The sequence below is a fragment of the Amia ocellicauda genome, chromosome 11, assembly GCF_036373705.1.
Source record: "Amia ocellicauda isolate fAmiCal2 chromosome 11, fAmiCal2.hap1, whole genome shotgun sequence".
NCBI lineage: Eukaryota > Metazoa > Chordata > Actinopteri > Amiiformes > Amiidae > Amia > Amia ocellicauda.
This window is the reverse complement of record NC_089860.1, coordinates 24675078-24694886: the sequence shown is the minus strand read 5'-3', so window position 1 is coordinate 24694886 and position 19809 is coordinate 24675078. Positions and strand designations below refer to the sequence as shown.

Sequence of the window (19809 nt, the reverse complement as noted above, 5' to 3'; positions counted from 1 at the left end):
GCCCTCCCCTGGTGGAATGCACTTTAAATTGTATTTGTTCAGCAGTCAGAGGAAGAGCTGCAGGGATAACAATCTGCCCCATTGTGTTGTATTCCGCTGCGTTGCTGTGGAATGGGGGCGGGGGAGGGAGCGGGGGAGTCTGATTGTAAGGTACACAGACTGCCTTTCATTTACATTTCAGGGTCAGGGACCTGAAAGCCACCCCTTACCTCATGAAAAATTAAATGTTACAAATGATCTTTCTGAAGGAGCCAGGATCCTCCACCAACAACACCCAACAGCAACATTGTATTTCCTGACAAGTTTAACACATTTTATCCTTTAAGGGCCAAGCGCACGTCCCAAACAATGAAACTCCAGCACTGGCTTTCATCTCTGTATCCATTTTGTCTTTATTTGAGGCCCACTTTGTGGTTAGAAGACAAGGGAGCCTCACAGCGTTTGTTCTTTCCATCTCCGAAACCAAAACCACAACAAATTAAAGGGAAAAAACAAACAAAATATTGGGTAAAAATGAAAAAATAAACGTGAAGTTGGAGCCATCAGATCTGTTGAGCACTGCACCAGGGTGCTCAAACCCAGCTCCTGCAGGGGCCATGGGGTCTTCATTTTTTGTATTATCAATTGGACTTCATTAGTTCACTTTCCCGTTAATGAATTAACAGATTATTTTGATTCAAGACACCACTACCTGTAGCATCATTGGCAGCCTGTGTTGGAGATGCATTTAATTCACCCGGTTAATCAGCTAATTAGAGCAATAACATTCCTGCGAAATGGGTGGTTTGCAACCAAAGCCAACAGACACCGCAGCCCCTGACCGAGCCCCTGTGCGAATCTCAGATCCTGGTGGCGTCTGACATTCACCACAGAACTCATACAGGCTGCAATATGTGACATCCTCTCAATGGTTTAAAACAGGGCTTTCTGACGGCAAACCACAATGTTTAAAAAAACAAAAAAAAAAACAATTATGGAAATAGACTGGATGCAAGTTAACAATGGAGTACAGAGATGAGGGGGGGGGGAGAAAAAATAAATAAAACTGAAGTTTGAATCTTAATCCAGTTAATACACTTGCAATACTGTTTTGCATTCTGTTCTAAGCTTAAAAATAAATAAAATACACAAAACAACAAATGACCATACAGATCACTGCGGTTCTCTGGGAATGGTGTTAGTTGAAAAGGTTGTTCAAACTTCGGGGATACGCTATGAAGCTTCTTCCCCTCCCTTTGTCCCTCGATGGGCAGGCCCATTCCCCTCACAGGCTGGTGTGAAGGAAGGAAAGATGGATAGAATATAAAGCCCAGCCCGGCTCCCCTTCAGATCTTCCTAAACAGGGGGGGGGGGGTGAGGCTGGCGTGTTAAGATCTCCAGGGCTCGAGACAAACAGATTGGGAATGGGGGGGGGGGGCATGAGAATTCTCCATCCCCCCCAACCAGAGTTCTGGGTGTCCTACTGCATACATTGTCAATCGCTTTGGTGGACCGCTCAAAAGTGGCACAGGCCAAGACTGAGCATATCATGAGAAACAAAAAACAGAACCAAAACAGGATGTTATAGGAGGAGCTCGTAGACCCCCCACCCCCCACCTGAGAATACCTGGGGTCATCTAAACTTGCGATGTGGCCCCAGAGAGCTGGCCCTTAAAAGAAGCACTCACATCGGGCCCCTGCTGAAGCCTCCAGCCCCAGTGCCTCGGAAGGACACTGGAGATTTAGATTCATCAAACCGAAATCAGAAAAACTTTACCTAAAGCAGCTCCGAGCTCGTCTTTATCAACAGAAGTAGATTTTCACTTTTTTCGTTTTATTAAAAAAAAAACAAGAAAAAAACAATACTTTTACTCCCTCTTTGTCCAGATTTTCAGAAGCTGGCCCCTTTTTGTTTTAAAGTCTTTAGGATCATCAAGGGGGATTAAGAATGAAAAAAAAAAACATGAAATCCAGATCCATCCTTCTATGGCAGTCTTCCCCCCCAGATCAGGGGAAAACAAATTAAATGATAAATATACTCAGAAGTAGCGGTTAATCACAGACAGTGTTTGCAGAATGGTTACAAAACTACAACAGCAAAAAAAATATATAGGAGGAACATCTTCAGAAACATAAATAACGGCTACGACTCAATGGCATCGTCTTCAAGTAATCGGTCAGTCCCTGATACAGCGGCTCTTGTAAACAAGTCGGGTAGGAATCATCACAGCAATACATCGATCAGTTCATGGTGTAAGGCAGCAGCATGGGAATCATCATAATAAAATAATCATAACAACAACAACAACAACAACAATATAAAAAATCACGAACAGTGTCCTCCAAGTGTCAGTTTCAGTTTTGGAGGTCTTGTGAGGAAACTAACTGAACTTCCACATGCGCCTCCGCCCCCCCTCCAGGAACTCTCATACACTCACTCACGCTCTCGCACGCTCTCGCACACGCACACGCAGTCCTTTAAGGCATTACACTGAGGTGTCTTTGAACCCGTCTCTGAAGAGAAAAAAAAAGTTCTTGATGTTCTACAATTCCCAAATCCTTCTACGGCTAGAAACACAGGGAGGGGAAGGGAAGATGAAGGAGAACAGGAAGCTTCAGATGCAATAGTTTTTAGTTCTTTACAAAACAGAAAAAATAAACTGGCTTTCAGGGTTAAGCGAGGTCCACAGGTTGTGTGTGGCACGCAGAAAAACAAGGAGGAAGACTTACAAAGACAGGATTCCTCTGGAAAATATAATGGCCTTTTTAACAACGCTATGCATGTACTGAAGTCTCTGCCCAGGGAAGATTCTCGATTCTCAGACAGTTCCACAAGAACCAAGGTCATCCTCTGCTAAACTGGACTGGATTCCTTTGTATTGGCCTCTTTCCATTGTTTAATCGTTTTGTTTTAAAGTTCTATTCTCTGAGCAACACAGGAGGTATTTTTGTATTTAGTTTCTTCTTTTTAATCAAATTTTTGGATTAGTTGTGAGCAAAAACAAAAAAGCCAGGAAATGGCAAAAATCTCAGACAGATCAACCTCCCTCAAGGTTCTTCGCTGGTGAATTTGGGTGCGCTCTTTACGCATTCCTGAGAAACCGTGCGAGAGATGGGGAGGGCGGTATACCAAGAGAGAACAAAAATAAAACTGGACTCGTGGAACCAAATGCTCCCTTCGGACGTGCGAATGCAGCCGAGTAAAAGCAGCAAAGATGGCGGCGCAGTGAATCAGAGGAGCTCTCGCGTAGAGATGCGTGTCCACCGGCAGCCTGCAGCCCCAGTGGTAGGGGTGGTGGAGCAGCCCAGGTGCAGGAGACAGCGGGAGGGAACGGGAGGCAGCCGGCAGGGTCCAGTTTCTGGAATCAATTCCCGAGTTTCTCATTTCTACAGATGTGCAGCTCTCGTTTCCCAGCTCTGAGCAGGTCAAGCACAGTGCAGGGAAGATGGGAATGTATAGAAAAACACTGCACTGCCCCAGGTGTACTGGACTGTAGTGGAATGGACCGCCCATTATGTACTGGACTGTAGCATATTGTACTCCACTGCACTACTCCCTTCCAGGACAACCCCTGGACTCAACTAGATCTGTCGATTGCAACAGTTCCCAGGTCTTTCCTGAGCGACACTGTGGAGCCCCCAGTGAGCCCTACTCCCACTTACTCTGGCCTCTCCTGGAGCGCAACATGCTGCTTTTGACCACCCTTCCCCATCCAGACTACCCCGCTCATCTGGAATCCAAGCTGACCACACCTCAGCAGTGCAGCACCCAGAGGAGCCATGCCTCAGTCCAGTCCTGAGGGGGTGTCCCAGTAGTGGCCGGTTATCCGCGAGCTGTGTAACCATGTGCTGGATTTTAATAACAATGATAATAAATGTCATCACTTCATCAAAAATAGTCCTTAGGATCTTGTTTGGTTAAAAAAATAAAAAAAATAAAAAAATACAGGATGATGGTAAAGCCTTAAGTGTTTTATAGAATCATCACAAAATAGAAATCTCCCCCCAGACCCCAATGCTACCAAAAGCAGTAGTGGTATCAATGGCTTGCTTTGCTCGACATTGTGACAGTGCCACCGGCTCTTCCTCCTCCTCCTCCTCCTCCCTTGTTAGATTTGCGTTTCCGCCGTCGGCCTCCTCCGGAGGCGCTGGTGGCTATGGCAGCAGTGGAAGAGGAGGAGGAGGAGGAGGAGGAGGTCCCCTTTTTCAGTTTGTTGTTCTCCTTCTGGCGTCATCTGTCAAAACAGCCGGCGGCGAAGGAGTGGTGCGCGCCTAGGTAGGCTCCGCCGTAGGCCACGGACAGACAGTGCCGGGGCTCCGTGGTGATGGCGACCTGCATGGACAGGGGCGTGGGGAGGGGGAGGGCTCGGACCCCCGGCTGCAGGTTGGCCTGTAGGCCGGGGTAGGAGTGGAAGGTGCAGGTGCCGGCTCCGCTGGCCCCCGACAGCAGCCCCGAGCGGTGGGAATGGAGATAGTCCCGCGAGACCACGGACCCCAGAGCCGGGGACTCGCCCAGCGCGTGCAGCTGGGAGAGGGGCGTGGAGTGCGGGGCCAGGTGGGGGTAGCTGGATGGCTGGAACAGGAGCTGCTGGGTGGAGGTGGAGGAAGATGAGGAGGTGGTGGCGACGACCGTGGAGGAAGAGGGCGGTCTCTGGGTCGAGGCAAGCGCGGAGGGGGTGGACTGCGAGGGAGGAGGCGGTAGTGACGAGATCAGGACGGCCCCGGGCGGTGTGGGTTTGGTCTTGTTGGCCTCCTTGACGTCGTTGTCGTGGGCGCTGCAGGAGGACAGCGAAGAACACGGCATTGGTTAATCTGTTTATCCATCAACGGAGCAGAGCAATGAGAGAGAGGAATGAACACAAGCACAGGCGACGTCGGGAGGGGGAGACTTACAGCAGCATGAGCTCGATGCACTGTGTCAGATGGTCCCAGGTGTACCCGGTCAGGAGGTGCAGAGCAGTGGTCCAGCTGGGGGAGATCTGCAGGCAGATCCGGGATGCGGCAATGCAGGCAGCAGCCACCTGAGAGGGGCGGAAACTCAGGAAGGCGTGATCTGAGAGAAGGCAAAAGAGAGGTTAGACGCATACCTAAAGCCTACCTAACCTCCCACACCTTACTCTTTCACACTATCCCCATGTCAATTATTTTTCTCCTCTCTTTCTCCCCCTCCCCATCTCACCTTGCAAGGAGACCTCCAGGAAGTAGTGTGTGTACTTCTCCATGAAGGCCTTGGTCTTGGCGAGGGAGGCAAGGGGCCAGCCATTGTGCAGGTCGCTCTCCTGTACAGAGGTGTGGAGGTAGTAGTCGATGAAGTGGGCGGCCGTGGGCAGGCACAGGTTCCAGCTGAAGGTCTCCAGCAGTAGCAGCTCCATACGGATGAGGTCCTTCTTATTAAGCACCAGGTTCAGGCTGCACATGAAGCCCAGCGTGTTCAGCTGCTCCAGCTTGGGCACCCGGTCTTCCTTCTCCTCAAACTTGCCTGGCCGGGGAGAGAGGGAGAGTGCATGGGACTGATTAGTTGACTGAGAACGTCTCTTGTCCCACACCAAAAAAACAAAAATTCAGAATACACAGAGCAGGGTATTTGTAATGACTTAAGTCTCACAACCAAAGCAGGACACCACCACCATATCCATATCCTTCAACAGCATCACAAGCTCGGGTTCAAAGCTCCCAAATGGAGCTCGTTCGCCAGCATAAGAGACCTGCACAACCAGACTTCGCAGCTGAAGCTCAGGGGTGCACTGTTCAGTAGCCTCTTAACCCATGTTAAGGAAGATTGGAGACTTGCACACCCCCAACGGCAGTGTGGGGTCAGATTACAGCCCTGCCACCCCCCCTTCCCTTCTCCACTGCCTCTGTTCTTGTTAATTCTCCCTCAGGGGAAGAACAGGGGGGCTGCTGTCGGGGCATCCTTGTAATGCTAATGATACACAGAGGGGTTTTTAAGCAGTTCAGACCGACCAGCGTACACACAAAGACCGACGCATAGACTGCCCAACCGACACCCGCACACACAGACTGCCCAGTCAACCAACAGCCGCGCACGCACACACACACAAACTGACCCAGCCACTGCTACGTGTACCACACCAGCAACCCCTGCCCAGGAAAAAAAAAAGTCCCCCCAGACCAACACAAAGGGGGCTGGCTAGTGATCTTGCCCTTATTAGTTTAACAAATTTAGTTTTGAAATAATCGATTTCAAATGATATTAGTAGGTTTTAAGAGGTTCTGAATTGTGCATGCAGACACGAATGTGAAACTAACCATAATAATCTCTCATAGAAACATGCACAGCATGGGGCATCAATTACAAAGTATGAATTCACGGGGGAAACTATTTGTGATAGAGACGTATGTTTTTTTTAGCTGCGCAGCCGAGATTCTGCTGAAAAGAAACGTGTGGTTTTGTTTACATCGCATACTTCCTGGCTTTAGAAATCCAACGCACAAATGCAGAACAAGGGCATGGACCAACGGAAAGGACGTTACTATGGTCATCAGCCTAGAGATTTTTTTTACCCAATCACAGACCATGACTTTACGGATATCTTGGACAGCTTTCCCAGCATGCATATCGTTCGCTGAAGATTCCGCCTGAGGTCTGTCAACGACAATACATCATATTGACCTTCAGCCTTGGTAAATAAATGGTAATATGTGGCAATAGACTTTGATTAAGAGAGATGGGGAAAGTCTAATTGTCAAATATAAAATCTGCCTTTAGCCTTTTCTTTCTTACTGCATGTTATTTTTCCTCTGTAGGGCCTATAGTAAACCTGGGAGAGTGAACCGCCTTCAGGGTATGAAATGCATAAGACCTCGTATGCAACATCTGTCCCCAGTGTAAAAAACAGTGGTGATATTTTATAAGCCAGCTATAAAAAACAAAAAACTGTCCACCAGAACACCAGAAATGGGCTCAGAAGATAAGATAAACACAGGAGACCAAACTTAAGAACAGATCCCAAAATCTGTTTGCAGCCGATATCAGAAATACAATTATAAAAATGTAACCTCAATTGGAGTACAGTAAGCTTGCGGACTAGGAGGGTGTGCGGAGTTCAGCCGAGAGCCTGTCAGCACAAATCAGCTTAGCCTGGGCCTCCAGAGCTGCCCGTGCAGTCACTCAGAGAAACCCGCTACAGTGACCGAGCTCTGTCCAGCACTATCTGGCCCTCCACAACTTCAGCTTCCTCTAGGGGCCGACCTGGATTAGCCCTATAGTAACTGCCAGAGGAGATAAGAGGAGCATGTGTAGGAGTGTACATGCGTGCACATGGGTGGGTTGGTGTGTGTGTGTGCGTGCGCATGAGTCTCTATATGCAATAATCATACGGAGGAATTCAAGGTCAACAAAAAGGTTAATTTCACCTCCTATGAGCTCTTAACCCAGATCTCTCCTCCAAATGTTATAGATATGACCATCACTTCGGTTGCCAGCCTGTGATGACTATAGTTAAGCTTCATCTGTGTGTGTGTGACTGTAGAGAGGCGTGTTCGCTCCCAAATTATATTCTACTTACTTCATATCACCTGGAATGCATACTGTCGCTCTCAGACACGCATGGTGCAGTTAGACAAAAGGCACCGCAAAAAGTCAAAAGTCAGAAGCCGCACTGCCCTGTACAGTGGGCAGCCAGAAAACACTGGCAATTCACAGGCAGGACCAGAGGGAGGGCTGCTTGGTTTGGGATAGAGAAAACCAAAAGTGACCCGTGGAGGAGCAGAAGAGCTTAATTAGGCTCACATCCCACTGCACCACTGCCTGTCCACACACACATGTGCTTGAGAGATCAGAGAGAAGGAGAGAGGGGAAACTGAGAGAAAGAGGGGAGATTGACAGAGAGGGAATGAGAGAGATGGGGCAAGAGAACGGGGAGAGAGAAGAGAAGAAAGGAGAGGAGTTCACAGACAGGTCTCAGAGTAGCCAAGCAGAGCGAGCCCAGGTGCGAGAGGGAAAATACAGAGATGGAGGGCAGGGCACACAGGAAACCTGAGACCACAACTTTCTAAAACACCCTCACTCACTGACACACACACACACACACAAGACAAAAAGATACAGGAGCTGCCTTCCCTGCCAGCCTCCATCCCCCAACACTGTAACCGTATCTTCACACAGCTGCCAGAAACTGTACGAGCTCTCAGTCCAAACAGCCTGCATGACAATGGCATCCTAGTACAGCCCACAGCACTGAGGACTAAGGGGAATGATAATCTCTCTAGATAAACCAGCATCCCTTCATTTTGGACTGCTTTGCATCGCTGTACTTTAGCAGCTCCAGAGTTGTTGCTGCTCCACCACAATCACTCAGTGAAACGAAACTGCCACATGAGCAACACAAGACAAATCGACCTGGAAAACTTTGCATGTTTCGTTCAAATCAAAGTACAACTATATGCTGGCGCATGGCTTATTTTCAGAGGTGCCACTTTCTAATCCAGAAACAAAATGGTAGCAGACATGACCATACAGTTGGTCAGCTGGTTAACTTTCAGAAAATAATCAGACATATCTAGGGGTTTTATTTTGAAAACTGACTTCTGAAACATTGTACTTTTCTTAAAATACATTAAAAATAAATAAAACTATTGGAAAACTACTGAAATGATCCTGCTCTTGTACATGCACTGATAGTGGGAGAGTGCTCCCCCCCCCCCCCAAAGGAATCACTCTGGCTGTTTTTTTGTTTTTTTTTTCCTCTTTTGAATCTTAATTTGGTTCCTTTCCTTTCATGACCAAGTGTGAAATTTGCCACATCCTGGCAGCTCTCCATTCCCCCACAGGCCAGAGAGTGGAAGACAATTGGAAGACACCTAACCTCTGAACTTCAACCTCTCTGGTAACTGAGGATGGAGGGAGAGAGAGAGAGAGAGGGAGGGTTACATCCCAGTTCAACAAGTTATTCTTCAATAATCAACTGGGGAAGGAGGAGAAGGCAAGGAAGGATAATAAATAGGAGAGAATCCTTTTGTAGGCCACATCAAACCATGTACTGAAGCTACCATGTCATTTTATCACAAGTCTCGCAGAAATGTAATAGCAGGAGCAGAAATCACACTTTTTCAGAACTGCTTTGTGTTCATTTGTCTAGATCTTTTCACCACATTATACTATTCTCCATTAGGCATTTAATTATTTCTCTGCACCATCTGTGAAAACCGGTAACTAGCCTAATTCTATACTGATCAGGCCAGTTAAAGGAAAGATACCTCAGAAAGCCAGTGAAAAAACAAAAATTACAGGCAACAGACTTTGTTTTTCCTTGTAGAGTAGCTTAACTCCTTTATTCCATCAGACCCCACCCCTCCACCCCAGCCTCACTAATCTGCAGTCTCAGACTCCCTGCTGGGTTTTTCACTGCAAACCCCCCCCGCCCAGTTAAATGCACAACACCAGCAACAACAAGCACTTTCAGACTCGCTCCAGACATTGTTGATTCTTTAGCTTGTATTTTATACTGCTCTCCAAGCAAGTTTTCAACCTAGAGTCTCAACTTTAATGTTTTCTCACTGCAAGTCTACCGGATCTCTCACCAGTCCCTCCTACCTCTTCTAGATAGGGCCAGATGTGCCCACCCACACATAGGTATAATTTATGGGGGTGGATATGTCCCCCCCCACTCCCCCATTTTGAAAGATGTGATCACCCAGACCTTATTCACAAGATGTACGGGCAATACCTTCCCCCCGCTTAACTTTCAACAATTTTGTCAGCAATCGACAACCCCTACTAAACAACTCACAATCCGACTCGCAAAGAATGTGTCCCTCCGCCCCCGGTGCTCCTGGCTGGGTGTGGGCTCCTCTACAGGACACATTGCTTTGGCCAGTGGCTCAATTCTAGGGCCTTAAGTCAAAGTACAGGATGCATTGTGGGTCTCGAGCGGCACATTCCAAGAACTCATGAAAAACATTTTCCAGGCCAATAAGGTTTGATTTTGTGGGTGGTCGTTTGGGAGAAAAGCATCTGCAGGGCAGTTTGGGGAATGCCAAAAGCAGTGTACAATGGAGACACAAGGAAGGGTTTTAATCATTGAAGTTGCTATATACATAGTGTTGTCGCGCACTGCTACAAGGCTTCTCTCCACCATCACCAAAAACATCCGATTCAGTGTTTACAAGTTACAACAAACTGAAACACCTCCATTTGCTAAAGCAGTTATGAGTCACATTGTTATAAAATTTCTTTCAAAGTTTGTCCCCCCAAGGGATTGGTTGCCTTGTATGGGACATGCCAGCCACCCCAACCCCCGCCTCCGCTCTCCCCATCCCCAGCGCAGCTTTTGTCTGAACTCGGTTAAGGCAGCATATGGCAGGTGCCCCTCCACACACAGCTTGTCTGCCCCAGGGGCCTCCTCAATGGCACTGCTCTTTCCCAGCTCCACACAGACACACACACAGTGCAACAATAACCAGTTGGGTGGGGGGAAAGAAAGGAAGAGAGAGAGTGAGGGGACACCCAAATACCACAAGAGCACCCCCAGCCCTTCCTGATCCCTCCCTACGCCACAAGCCAAACACTATGAGACCTTGCTCAGAAACTGTTGCAAGAGCAAGGGAAGCACTAGACCAGTGGAGGGACAACAGAAGCAAGAGTGCACAGAGCAGCCATCCCTCCACTCCCCTTCCTCAGCCTTGAAGAAGCGGTCATTCCAGAAACAGCAAAGGACGAACACCCACAGAGGATGATGAAGGGACTGCAGCCTTTTTACAACTGCTAACTCTTCAACTGTATTCCTGTATTGTCTCAAGTCCACAAACTTCCTTTCCGTTCCAGTCGATATACTCCAGACTTCCGTCCCCTAAACCTCATGATTCCCAGTACCTAGATCCCCACTACACTTAACCCCAATCCCCCCAACAACCCAACACCCTGTTCTCACCTCCCTACTCCCCAGGCTGTCTGAACTGGCTTTATTACACTACAGCTTCCTGTTTAGACACCACCAGGGGAGCCCAACAACCCTGGGCGCAATTACACTGAACAATGCGAGGAAGAGGGCAGTGCTGCCAGGGGGGACTGGAGCTACTCATAAACACACTGGTGCTGAATTATACACAGTGCTACTGTCTGTTAAGGCATCAAGGTTTCTTCATGCCCAGTCCTATAATGCTGCTTGCCTCAATCCCCAACTTTGGCCAACACCAGTTACCCGAGTGGAAACTGGAAACCCACCCTTAACGAAAGCCTGCATTTACCTGGGACTATGAACCTGAGCCAAAACCCACACCTACCATTCATCCTAATATTGTATTCCTTTTAATGCAAATACTCAAGGTGCTAAATGTATTATTGTCTTTATCCTGTTGACTAACTCTTAATTGATACATATGGAAATAATTCCCCTATGCGCCTAATGGTTTGTTTATTTTCAATACATATTTCATGCTTTGTTAAGTATAACAGTTTTCCCGTGTGGTGCTGTGGGACCCAAGCACTGAGCAGGCAGAGTGACGAAAGCGGTCTTCAAAGCACAGCACAACACCACGGAGTAATTCAATTAACTACACAGGCACAACACCAGCAACAGCATGCATCAGGATGGAGGATTCAATGTGCAGCTCTTCCTGCTGCTCACTGCCCTTGTTGTTTTGCCCTACAGCACTGCAGTATGTAAATTGGGGACCGCACAACATCTTAAGAGCTCAATGTCCTCCACGGCATGTCGTGTCAAGCAGGCACTTAATTCAGTATCGACCAAAATGCTCTAAAGATGCAATCCAGCCATAGCGCCTTGAAAGACACCCTAACAGTGTACCAGCCCCAGCGCACAAGAGTGTTTTATATGAAGTTCTAGAAGGCAAGTCAACGTACACAAAGCCCTCAACAAAAAAATGCCACAATGTGAAGCACTAGTTTGCTCAGGGACTCTGGACAACAATAGACTCAGAATGCACAAAAAACAAACAAAATACACAAATAAATGTCATTGGATGAAATATTCAGTCAAATAACAATAACAGCAGCATTATCGGGCCTGCAAGGTCCTTTGGATGAAAGTAAAATCAGCAACAGTAGAAATGGCACACAATCAAGACTCACTGGCAAGGAGCAGGCAGGACAGGGCGATGATGTACAACTGCTTAACAGCCACATCATAGTGGTCCATGAACAGGTCCAGCAAGTAGACGGCCAGGTGCCGGGCACTGGGGCATAGCTGGTACCGATTACTGAGGATTGCCAGTAGGTCCGCAAAGTACCGGCGCATTCCGATCTGGGGTGAGTGGGCCCGGTACACCGGCAGCTTCAGTTCCTGCAGAGAGAGAGGGGCAAGAGGTGTGAGAGACTCACTAACAGACTCAGCAAGGACAGTACAGTACAAGTTTCCTGCTGGATGTACCTTTAGATGCTGCCTCTCAGGAAACCACACTGAACAAATAAAATAATTTCTCTGTAGTAGGCAAAGATGCTGAGGAATGGGTTACAGCAGATGTTCCCAAACTGGGGTCCATGGCAAGCAAAGAATAAGGTTCTATGTTCTCAATTTTTCCTTTTATTAACGTAGTATAGCAGGGCAATTGCAGCATGTTTTGTGGGTGGGGTTCCTCAGACAGAATCTGGTTTGCAAAGGGGTCCTTGGGCAGCTAAAGCTTGGGAACCCCTGGTCTACAATGTGTTTTGACATCTGTTAAACCTATCCTAATATCAATAGTAATGGGGGATTTTAGAAACAGTTTATATAAGGGGGGGCATATGTGTATTGAAAGAGGGAGGTGATAATGATAATATAAGGTTGATTGTCAGGCTAATTGTATTAAGTTTGTATTTTATGAATGTTACATTTATGTTTAAGCTTAAAATGCATTGGCCACACTGGATCACTCCCATCATGCAAATGAAAATTTGAATTCGAGTAATAAAAAGTGCATAAGCAGCAGTAACAGAGAATAAAAAAAATATATAAATATACATAGGTTGATAGGCTAAAATTAGAAATGTCTAAATTTCTGATCTCTGTGAAGTAAAATCCTGCCTAATTGTTTGGAAGCTGAAATTTAAGCCATTGTAATTGGCCCCCAGCCAGACACAGCTGCTGTTACTAAAACACACATTACAGCAAGAGTCACTGGCCTGTGCACTCAAAGGTATGCAGAGAGAGAGACAGACACGGGGAAACCGAATGGACGTGGGGGGCGGGGGGGGGCGCTGCAGTGGAAGTGCTCATAATAGGATTGGGCTTTCCTGACTGAAACAGCAAGGAACCTTTCCCATTCATGTTAAATTAGCTCTGGGCATTTCAAAGCCCGAGTGCTGTCAGTGGGCCGAGTGATGACAGTTACACCAGGGCTCCGGGTAGTTCATCTTAAATCACGGATCACTGGCAGAGCAAAGACAGCCGGGAGGGGGAGGGGTTGAGTTTTAATGCTAATTAAAAGAGTTCTCTGTATATAGATTTTAAATGCTTGCTTTTTTTTTTTTTTTTTAGATGTAGTGTAATAGCACTCCCCGAGATCAGCTTATGGTTCATTGTGAAGGAGCAGAGCTCTACTTCAAAGGTAATTTCAGTACTCTTTGGCTATCGTTAGATAAACGCATTTAGAGGAACACAAAGATGCTTCAGAATGAGTTTAAAAGTAATTAATACATAAAACACAGAAGTAGAAACAATGTGTCGATTTAAAGTCCCACTGGATACAAGTGGAAACCAGTGCCATGTGCCCAGGCAGACAAGCCATGTGCTGTCTTTAACTTGTGTTAAAATGTATAGTAGTGCGAAAAACTTAATTTATGCAGACGGGGCGGAACACAAAATTGCGGTCAGTCGTTCAGTCAGAGTGGGGAATAATTTAAATTTTCTTCCCCTAAACAACCTTGTCTGTGGAAAAAAAACAAGCGTGGAAGACAGACGTTTTACCACATAAGAATAAGGACCCCCCCCCCCCCCCCCATCTGTCAGGCCAGAGGAATACAACAGCACAGGAAAAAGCAAAGTCATCAAATCAAAGTTTTGAAGGGAATGAATGCAAGAAAGGAAAAGGGAATGTATGCGTAATTGTTTTTATGCAGGTTCTCCTTTCTGTATTAATTGGCAAATACCTTGCGATACAATGTAGATCTCGATACACGTTACAATTCAATACAAACAATTGAATCGTGATACTTACTGAAGTGCTATTGAAAACCTCAGTCTACTTCATTAAAGGACAAATAACAAGCTAGCAAACCATTATCTACACTTTTTCAAAACCAGGAGGACATGTGTTGACAAGTTAGCTAGTGGCATACCAGGACATCTTGCAACTTTAAATCATAATTAAATAAATTAAAACTAAGAATTTTGTAAGCATAGTTTAATATAATCCCTTTTTACTGCTATCTGATCGCTTGTTCTGGATTTTGCACATAGGGTGTTATTTTTTTTTAATGACATAAATACCTGTATTTGAAAAAGTCAGTTCAATGTATACTGGCAAAGTGTTGTCAGTGATCAGAAATATATAGTCTAACAATGTATTTGTGAACAATTTTACGTTTTGAATATATTTCACCCAAAAGAATCAGATTTCACCAAATGTGTTGTTGAAAATCATTTGCGTCTTCACTAAGAGAAGGGCTTTCGTTGCAGCAAAGCGAGACTCAGTAAAGAGACTCAAATGAGTTTGGATAAGGCTGAAGGGACCCGGAAAGCATGGAAACTTCACTCCGAAATTATATATATATTATATACACACACATAAAAACCAACAAGGATCTGTCTAATTGTCTGTTTATCCTTCACACTTTTTGAGTAAATGTGTCATGTGTTAAGTCATTATTTTAATTGTGTCTCGTCAATATCCAGACGTGGTAATTGTTATTTTCAGTAGAACCATTACATTTAACTTATTTCTACATGGAGGAAACAATTACTGGAGTGAAAAAGTGCCGCATACACAAGAGAAAAAAACAACATGTTCCTATTGATTGGTCTGTTTTGGTCACAAAGGCAATTTAACATTTCTTGTTGTGTTCTCCGTTTGCTGATTTTGATTGTTAAATCCTGAAAATAAGACTTCATTTATTTCTCTTGGATCTTGCGATACACACAGGTTGCCCAGCGGCTCCCCTGCTTACTGCAATCTACAGGATTGTGGCAAGTACTGCATTCGTGTTAATTCAACCACAAATATTACTTCTCACAGTACCAGCATGAAATAAATGTAGATTCTAGAGGTCAGAGTATCGATACCATAGTGAAAAATAGAATTGCGATTCTATATTATATTATATCATTGTACAGCACTACTGAAGTGCACAAACGTGAAAACAAGCGATGGACTTCATGGCTGCACTGATGTTACCGTCTGCGACCCCCTCAGCCTTCAAGTGTTGCCCTTAAATCAGGTCGGCTTAAGAACAATAAGTGCTATACATTTTCAGACTAGCTGCCACTGGGATGCCCTGGTAGTGGCTGGCTGGGCCTGGACTCGCCTCAATCGCCACAGTTCACCCCCCCTCCCGTCAGTAGGAGAGAGTGCAGTCTACCAGGCCGTGTGGCGGGCCTGGCGGAGCAGCAGTAATTGAGAATTCCACAGCTGTGTGTTGGGGCCAGGCCGATTTGCATGCCTGATAGGGCAGCACATGGCTACCAACTTTTATCACTGCATCATTACATTAATGCAGGCTTGATCTTAATTTAATGCGATTAGGACAGGAGGAAAGTGGAGGGGGAGGGGAGGCGGGGGGGGGGGGGGGGGTTGGTGTATTTGCATTAAAGAAACTAAATTGGAGCCCCAGTTCAGTCGTACACTACAATGATGGTCACAGAATGACTCTCCTCTAAATCTCTTTCCCTTTCTTGCCTCGCTCTCCTCTCTCCCGTCTCTCCCAGTGGTTACACAAGGTTCTGGATAAAACTTTCATTGAAAATCACAGCATCCATCATGTTGGTAAACAATAACAAAACATTTGAGCGGCGCACACACAGGGCTAGGGGAATGTCCGGAGACACTCAGGGAGACAGACTCGCAGAAAGAAAGGAGAGTAAATTAAACAGAGAAGGAGCGGAACATTTTGGATGACAAGAATGACCTTTTCCTTGGCGGAGACAGCTGCTACTCCAACCCCCCGAACCCCTGCCTCCCACGCTCCCATTATACAGCTCCTCTATTTTTAGACAGCATTGGGAATGAAGATGCCTATACTAACACTGCAGAGGTTTCTCTATTTTTATCAATTTCATAAAAATAATGTAATTTCTAAAGAAAGTTCAACAAGTAGAAAAACGTACTTTCCAAATCCTTCGCAGCCTTGGATTAGTGTGTGAGGGAGCAAGCGCACAAAGGAGTGTGTGGATGTGTATGTAAATGTTTATAAAGTTTAGATTTTTATGTTTAAGAGAAGAGGCCTGCATCAGTTCTGCTCATGCTTGTGTGGAGGGCTGCATTAGAACGCTCATTACATGGAAACACTGGATCGGAATTAAGTATTTCCCCACGAGGGGATTAGCTACATTCATTATAATCTAGAGTTACTGTAAAGGCCCTCTGGCACCACACTGGCAATTGTATCCATCTTTTCATCCCAGAATTGACCCCCCCACTCCCACCCCATCCTCCTCCCCTTCCTCCCTTGTTCCAAAGGAAACTAGTTTAAGGGTTTATGACAAACCTATACATACAACCACACAAAGAACGAACATGTCTTCTGACACACCAAGGGCCTGAGTCACAGCCAGAAAGAAAAGGAAAGGAAAGAAAAAAGAAAGACGAGTCAGTTTCCTCAAAGCACAGGGTCTCTGACAGTTTTTTGTTAGTTTTTGTTTCTGCCAACCTGGGATAGGAATAATATCCTGTGTCTGGACCCGGGCTGAGAGACTGTTTATTCATCAAAAAGTAAACCGGCCGCAACACAGCAAGGTCGTCGGCCCAGAACCACTCTATAGCTGCTTACTTAATGCAAGGCAGCACACCTGTCCAAAGTCAAACAGTTGTTGGGCTCAATTTTCATTGAACACCCAGAGTTTCATTTCTTTATTGATATTAATCCCTCTGAAAATGTTTGAATAACACCCACATTCAGGCTTTTTAATTGGTCCCATTCCCGTGTTTGTTGACAAAGCTATAAACTTGCCTGTTGTAGGTGCTGGTGTGCTACTGTGCAGCACTTCAAAGTCTCTTCAAAAATTAATTACATTACTATATGTATACAGGATTGAAACCCGGAGGAGTAGACGGGGCCACAGCCAGGGCCGGATGTAGCTCATTACCCTATGCTTTGTAACTTTACACAATGCTATTTTCCAAATGCTGTTAGAGTCATTCTTGAGTAAAGGGTGTGGGACGGACAAATGCAGATGCCCCCCTCCCCCCTCCCCAGGTGTGCACTGTCTGCACAGCTTGAAGACTGACCGGTCAGGAGCCGCAACAGACTGCTCTGCACACAAATAGGGGATTGGGACAGACACGGAGACAGGGGTATAGGGAAACAGGGGCAGGGAGGAGAGAAAATGTTCTCCACAGAGAGGTGAGAATAGCGGCTGACACGTCTCTCCACAGCTGCACTGACCCCCCCCCCCAGCCACCCTCATAAAACTGTAGGGTCCGGATCATCACACCTCACAGGCCACATCTCCATTTTTCCACCTCGCTCCTTCTATACCCACATCTCTCTCTTCAGGATCCATCTTTCTCTGTATTTCTCTAACTGTCTCCATCTTCCTCCCTGCCTCGCTCCCTTTACTCTGCCTCTCCCCTGCTCCCTCTCTATCCTCCTCCGTCTTTAAATAAATAAAAACACTGGATCCACTGAGTATCAATCACATGCCAGTGAGCGGACAGTGAGTTTAAGGTACTTTAAGCAAACCCCCAAAACTTAAGGACAACACTCAAGCGGGGAGTTAAGAGGAAAGGATCCCATAAGGTGCTCCAGTCACGGAGTTGCTTTCTCTTAAGCAACATTTGAGCACCCTGGGTCAAGAGCCCGGCCTAAGACAAGCCCAAACCCAGCGATCCGCAGCGTCACAGTGTCTTACTCTGTCATTATAAGAGTTAAATTACATGTCACCCAAGCTGAAGACTAGAGGTGTAAATACCCAGTTTGCAAGTTGATGTCGATAATTCCTAGCACCGTTTATATACATTGTGTATTAATTTCTGTATTTACCTGAATATGTTTCTGTCCACAAATCTGCACTGATCTAAGGGAAGTGTCTTCATGTCTAGGACTTTTACCGATGGGCTACAGCAGTCTACACTGCTCCTTGGAGGTTAAAATAATTGTTACCTGCGTTTGCCTTTAGTTTAGTTTATGCAGTCTCTTAGGGGGGCGGCAGGGCCGGGGCGTGCGGGGCGTGCGTGGCGGAACACAAGGCACGCACGCATGCGCCCTCGCCTCCGCACCGAGGTCGGCCATCAGCGGCTCGACACACCGGACCAGCCCGACTCACCTTAATCCGCAGGGCTTGATGGATGTCAGCCGCTAGTTGGCCTTTCCACCACTGTCCTTCCAGCTCCATCTTTCCCATCCAGACTCTTGACCCCTGCGAAGATCAAAAGGATGTTGCTTTCAATTGAATTTGAATTATTAATAATGTTTGTGCTGCCCATTCAGATATACATTTTGCACGACACTGGTCAATGTCGCTTCCATAACTGATAAATGCAAAGAAGGGGGGAGGATGAGATTAGCGAACAGCCCGATATAAAAAATAAAGCATCTTCTATGCGGTGCTAGAACCATTAAGAGCCACAAACACACTTTTCATTTCCAAACCCAACAAACGCCAATTATAGATGATAAACTGATAAGTTAATTGATTTGACAACTTTATTCAACTCCAGAAAAGTATAGCTTTCAGAGACCCGCCCCCCCCTCTCCCCTCCAGAGCCTTTTAAATGTCTGGAGCTCCTGAGGCGTCCGGCTGCAGCAAAACACAATGCACAAAACAGATGCACAACAAACACTATCAGCAATTAAATAACTACTGAGTTTAAGTTTTTTTTTGTTGTTGTTGTTGTTTAGATCTGATCTGATTATAACCGATAACTTGACTAGCTCTTATTGGCGAGGCAGGAAAGAGAAGCAATTGCAGCCCCAGCCAAACAACACACACAACTGTTTTCGGCTCCTGCGGCTCAATTTCAACTCTTCGGCTCTTGGGAATTAGCGGTGCGGCTGCACGGACACCTGGACGGGGCACGAAAAAAACTACCACAAAGTTACAAAAGACAGAAATGAAGAGCAACACGGCTGCCCGCACCGCTCACCTCCAGCCAGACAGCTGCTCTCCGGACCTCTTTGTCTCAGAGCAACATCCTGAAATTAGGGATCCGCCGAGGGAAGTTTCTTTGTGCCTCCCGCTTCAGGGAACAAACCAAACGCACGCAGCCCTCCCGGGAGAAACACGCAAGCCCCCCGGCCGTGGAAATGCGCCGTTATCCCGGTCGCTCGAGTGTTTTTCCCACTTGTTTTCCCGTGTCGGTGGTGGCCGCGGCTGCGTGCGAGTGCGGTGCGGTGGGAGCGCTGGCCGGCTGCGGCGAGGAGCTGCGAGTTAACCTGCACAGCAGCGGCGCGGCGCGGGGGATGCCGGGAACTGTAGTCCTCTGCGCTTCCACGGACTACAAGGTGTTTCGCTTGGAAAACCATCGATTTAAATTATTACAGCTTTTCTTTTTTGTTAAACAATTTTCTTTCCCCGTTAGTGAAGGATACCGGATAAAACATGTATATAAGTTGGTGGGTATATCGTTTTTCTTTTAAGAATAGAAATGAAACAATATCATAGCACATTTCTTTGTATTTCAGCGAGTTTACTTTTCTTTTTTGTTTGTGTATTGTACGGATTATAAAACAGTGCCAGTCCTGGTGAGGCCTCTGTTATTACATTATTGTGTTAAGTG

General features: G+C 46.3%; 1 protein-coding gene across 1 annotated transcript; it reads right to left on the bottom strand.

The window, feature by feature from the left end:
• Positions 1–1921: 1921 nt before the first annotated feature.
• On the bottom strand, positions 1922–19788 carry ccnjl (cyclin J-like). The gene is made up of 6 exons (XM_066717084.1): positions 19177–19788; positions 18357–18449; positions 12032–12242; positions 5159–5458; positions 4873–5032; positions 1922–4754 (listed from the first exon to the last, which is right to left on the bottom strand). Exons 2-6 carry the CDS (start codon positions 18432–18434, stop codon positions 4211–4213), a joined length of 1293 nt encoding a protein of 430 aa, XP_066573181.1. The 5' UTR covers positions 18435–18449; positions 19177–19788; the 3' UTR covers positions 1922–4210.
• Positions 19789–19809: the final 21 nt, after the last annotated feature.